General features: G+C 37.8%; 1 protein-coding gene across 1 annotated transcript; it reads left to right on the forward strand.

The window, feature by feature from the left end:
- Positions 1-3,102: 3,102 nt before the first annotated feature.
- On the forward strand, positions 3,103-3,648 carry LOC105681517. Its single transcript, XM_012391716.1, has one exon. The coding sequence runs from the start codon at positions 3,103-3,105 to the stop codon at positions 3,646-3,648; it is 546 nt and encodes a 181-aa protein (XP_012247139.1).
- The last annotated feature ends 1,780 nt before the right edge of the window (positions 3,649-5,428 follow it).

Here is a 5,428-nt window from a genome sequence, read left to right on the forward strand (position 1 = left end):
TATTTTTACATTTCGCGTTATCATCTTCTTAAATCCACTTTAATCGTGAATTTTGTATAAATTACTATCTTTCTCGATTTTCCTCATCTTTGCTAATATTCATACTTTTCTACAATAATCTCGTTTATCGTGGGAATTTCAACTTAACTCTACCATTCTGATAGGTTTCGAAAGTTGGAGAACTTCCGGGGCTATCGAAAGTTCCAAGGCTGGAAGAACTCGCAGACTTTCAAGGTTTCAAAGAGCGCTCGTCTTGTCTGAAATTTCTCATCGAATAAGTACGAAATACTTATATGTACGGTGCTTTAAAAATATTTAATATCTTATAAACTTCACTGTTACAGTTTTCTAGTTCTACGTCAAATGAATTTTAATGTTAGCCTTGTCACAATTACGCAAGAAAATTTATTAATACTAATAATCCGTATGTTCGTATTTTACCGATCTATTTTTATAAGCCAAATTTGATCTTATATATCAATCTATATACAGGGTGGTTGGTAACTGTTGGTACAAGCGGAAAGGGGATGATTCTACGCGAAAAAAGAAGTGGAAAATATAGAATAAAAATTTTTCGTTTGAGGCTTTATATTCGAGAAAATCGACTTTGAATTTTCGCTCGGTACGCGTGAGGTACGTTATAACGGATCTCACTGTAGATCGTTGTCTCGATGGAAAGATTAAAAAAAAAAATTTTTATTCTATATTTTCGACTTCTTTTTTCGCTTAGAATCACCCCCTTTCCGCTTGTACCACCAGTTACCAACCACCCTGTATATATAAAAGTGTTCGAACGTGCGATTATATATGAATATATATATATTCAAGCTCGTACGTTCGAATACTTTTTCTATCTGATTAACTTTTCAAAAATAACGATACGATGGAGAGATTAAGAAAGAAAAAGGAAATCGTTGTCGCATATCCCATAAATCTATCTCACTGATTTTTCCGAATTGAAACAAATAATCTTATAATTACGTTTCGTGTTCAACCTTCCAAACGTGATGTAGTAACGGTCACATTGGTCACTGCAATATTGCACAAAGCCATTTCATCATATTTGGTATAAAATCTGAAACAATCCTTCAAAAACTTCATTTCATTCATAAAACAAAACATGGAGCCTATAATATTTAAATTGAACGTCGGAATAAATGGAATTTCAGGTAGGAAAATAGAACTTTACGAGTCCACTTTACACGCGCATTGTGTTTAATAATCGTTTCGTGAAAAAAAGAATTATCTCTTACAATCGAACTTCCTATCGCAGGAGAATTGTGTGTGACGTAATCGACGTAATAGGATTTCTGAAACTATTTTGAAACTGTAAAATACGCGGTCCATGGAAAATCGGCTTTTACACGCGAATTAAACCGCAGATTCTATTAGGGCACGCAGAATTTTGCTGTGGATTTGTCGAAGTTCCTCCACCAGTCCGTTTTACTACCAACCTGGCGCTCGCCCGGAAGCGACGTACAGACTTGCTTGCTTTATCTGCTCTTTCACTTCGGCGACGACTATCGAGAAAAAGCAAAACGTTTTAACAGCCTGAAGACACTCGACTTTTTGTCGATACGAGTCGTTTAACGAAAAGTGGTCACAGTGAAATGTCAATTTTGCATAGTCGCCAAGTGTGTGCTTTGCGAAGTGATAAATCGTGTATAAAAGTTACCAAAATTAAGAAGCACATTCAAACAAAGAAACGAACAACAGAGCTCAGTACAGTGGCTCACGAAAGTATTTGAATATTTGCAGAAACTTTTTAGTGCAACATACAGTACAAAATATATATTATGAAATTTCATAAAAATTAATTTTCATTATTTGAACAGATATGAAGCCCCTGTCGTAAAATTGAGTTTGTTCGGAAAGATTAGTGGGTAAATTACTTTATCACCCGTGTTAATTGGATCTAACGGAGACGCCGAATCGAACTTGTTGTTGCAGGTAGAAAATGAAGCAAGGTAATGGAAGGTTATTAGAAATGAGATGAATGTGTTTGAAACTCGTGAGAAATTAAGCGTCATTGTTCAAAGACATAAAGATGCGAAAAAAAGGTTATAGAAAGAAATATGAATTTACAGAACAAAATTTCAATTGATTGTGCTTTAATAAGAATTATAAAATTCTAGTATTAGAAGGACGTAGGTAGGACGGCGGAGTCTGAAATTGAAAATGCACCTTAAAACAGCTGGCACCTACATTACCTCAGCAGTAGTTTTTTAAATTAACGTAGAACGATGATTTTTTGTTAAATCTAATCAATTGTATAAAATTGTAATCAATCGTACAAAAAATTACATTCTGTTAGGTAGATGATACATTTACACTGTACATGTGAATGTGTGTGTAAGCGTCAGAGGACGTCCAGGTCTCAGTTGAGACAAAAAACGGTTGGTAGCTGTTAGAAGAATCTAGAATAGTCTGTTGACAACAAGCGTGCATGTAAGACGGTTATTGAGGTCTTCAGAGTGTAATATATATGTATAGCTGTTGTGCGCGAATAAAGCAAATAATGCATTTTTCCTTAACATAACTTGATAAACTTCTGCCCATGATATTTTACTAAATTATTAGTGTATTTTCGACTTCTCTTTTCGCGTAGAATCACCTTCTTTCCGCTTGTACCACCAGTTACCAACCACCCTGTATATTAGTATTTGTAGCGGCACACGAGTCAGAGGTTCAAGTCCTGATGTTGTTTTGCCTCGGAGTATCAAGACCGTTAGGTTACAAGTAATGTAAGAACAAATAAGCTCCGGGCAAAACAATGTTGCTGTTACATACAACCGTCAAACGTAGACGAATTCGAATTTTCCGGTTCTCCCCCGACCAGTATAAATAAACGGGCGCGATCACGAGCAGAGGAGTTTTCGAACAGTATCGAAGAGCATCAACGAGTATCGAAGTGAATCTACAGAGTTTCTCCGAGTATTTATCGAGTATTTATTCCGCGACTTGTATGTGTACCAACGACTCACAAATTCGTCTGTAAATAATTTATTTATTCAAAATATATTTAACAGACTGCGACAGCTCTCGTTATTTCGCTCAACCTAACAACGACCTGTCTGAGTCGTGAGTCTGAACGCGTTAACGATGTCGAGCAAGAACACTACGGTTCCGACTATTCACACTATCCGCGTGCCACCGCTGAAGGTGCAGAAGATCGAGTTCTGGTTCACTTTATTCGAGAGACAGCTCGCGGCTGCTGGCATCAAGGATGACAAAGAAAAAGCCAACGCCCTGCTAGGGTGCCTCGAACTAGAGCATTTAGAAGAAGTAGAGGACATCATATTGAATCCCCCAGACGTCGGGCAATATATTCGGCTAAAAAACGAGTTAATACGGAGTTTGGTGGAGTCCGAAAGCCAACGGGCAAGAATTCGGCTAGAAATCGAAATTATGGGAGACAGGAAGCCGTCCGAATTCTACAACGATCTGAAGATTCTCGCAGGTCGCTTCGTGCCGGAGCAGTTTGTTTTCACAATCTGGAAAAACCGGCTACCCGATCGCATATGGCGCGTTTTGTCGGTGATACAGGACCTAGCAGTTGAAAAACTAATTCAGGTCGCGGATAGGATAGAGGAAGTCAGTAGTGGAAATTATCAGAGCACGTCCGGCATTTCACCCTCTAGGACATAGGTACTAAACGTCCGAGAGACCGATGCCACTGCCACCATTATCAGCGCAATTCGCGAAGAAATGAAGCAACTTTACGCGAAAATCAACGCACTGAGCATTGACTGCCGTGGACGAGCACGTTCATACTCACCGGGGACATATCGCCATAGTTCGAGATCCCCAGATGGTCTTTCCTATTACCGTACGAACCGTGAACGTCGATCCTCGCAGTTTTATTCGGGACCAGCGAACGAATGTCGCTTATTTAATAGACACTGGTGCGGACACGTGCGTCTATCCGCGTAATAAGGTACATGGACCTGCGAACAGAAGCGACGTAACGGTTTCCGTAGATCATTTAAGCCCGGCGTTTGTGGTTCCGGACGATCTAGAAGAAAAGACCGCCGAATCTCGTAACATATTAATTCCGGCAAAGCAAGCAAACGCGCACGACGAAAACAGCGCAAGCAGCGATCGCGGAAGAAAACACCAGGAATAAGTATGTTACGCGGTCCGGACGTAGAGTCCGTTTTTCCGATTGGATCCTGGCAGGCTTCGGTTAGGCGTTGTAGATTGTCGGATGGAGTATATCGATAATAAAAAAATAACGATGACAAAGAGAAACTCTGTAGATATTTTAAAAGCTTAACTCAATAAAAATGTTATCACTGGAAGGGGTTCTGTAGATATTTTAAAAGTTTAACCCAATAAAAACGTTATCACTGGAAGGGGGGGGGGTGATGTAGCGGCACACGAGTCAGAGGACAATTCAAATCTTGTTGTTGTTTTGCCTCGGAGTATTAAGACCGTTAGGTTACAAGTAATGTAAGAACAAATAAACTCCGGGCAAAACAATGTTGCCGCTACATACAACCGTCAAACGTAGACGAATTCGAATTTTCCGGTTCTCCCCCGACCAGTCTAAAAAAGCGAGCAGAGGAGTTTTCGAACAGTATCGAAGAGCATCAACGAGTATAAACGAGTATCGAAGTGAATCTACAGGGTTTCTCCGAGTATTTATTGAGTATTTATTCCGCGACTTGTATTTGTACCAACAACTCACAAATTCGTCTGTAAATAATTCATTTATTTATTTATTCAAAATATATTTGACGGACTGCGACAGCAATATTTTGCTCTTGTTATTTCGCTCAACCTAACAACGACCAATCCTCCACATATTATTACTGAATAAAAACTAATACAAATTTCCTTGCAAAGTTCAGATAACTTTTAAACTAATGAATTTTTGAATCAAGTACCTATATACTCTTCTGTAGGGAATAAAAAACTGCATCGACTGGCGTCTAAAAAATGTATTGTACTATTTAGAAAAACAAAGACTACCTTGAAGTCTCGAAGGTGCATCCACCTAGATAAGATCTGCGACCATCGCCAGATGTCCCTCTCGAAATAGGACAAGTTCTATCTGAAACTCTTTTTTCAAATAATGTACAGTTTAGATTTTGTGATCGATTAAAATGAGACATTCAATGTATATATAGAGACAAGATCATCATTACATTAATTAATTAATTTATGAATTAAATAATGAATACTAAGTTATGAATCTGAAAGTCTATATAAAAGTTACAAGATATTTATTGCATATACTTTGCAAAATCACTGAACTATTTCGACATTCAATTGTTTAATATATCAGTAAGTCACAATATTTAGTGAGATCGTTTTTGACGTTAATTATATGTTCATGATCATTATTCTACAATAATCTTTTACTACGTGTATTTTGCAAGGAATGTTTTATATCTTCTGCATAAATTTTCAGATTGGTTTCAAA

This window comes from Bombus impatiens, unplaced genomic scaffold (genome assembly GCF_000188095.3).
Source record: "Bombus impatiens unplaced genomic scaffold, BIMP_2.2 scf_1117, whole genome shotgun sequence".
NCBI lineage: Eukaryota > Metazoa > Arthropoda > Insecta > Hymenoptera > Apidae > Bombus > Bombus impatiens.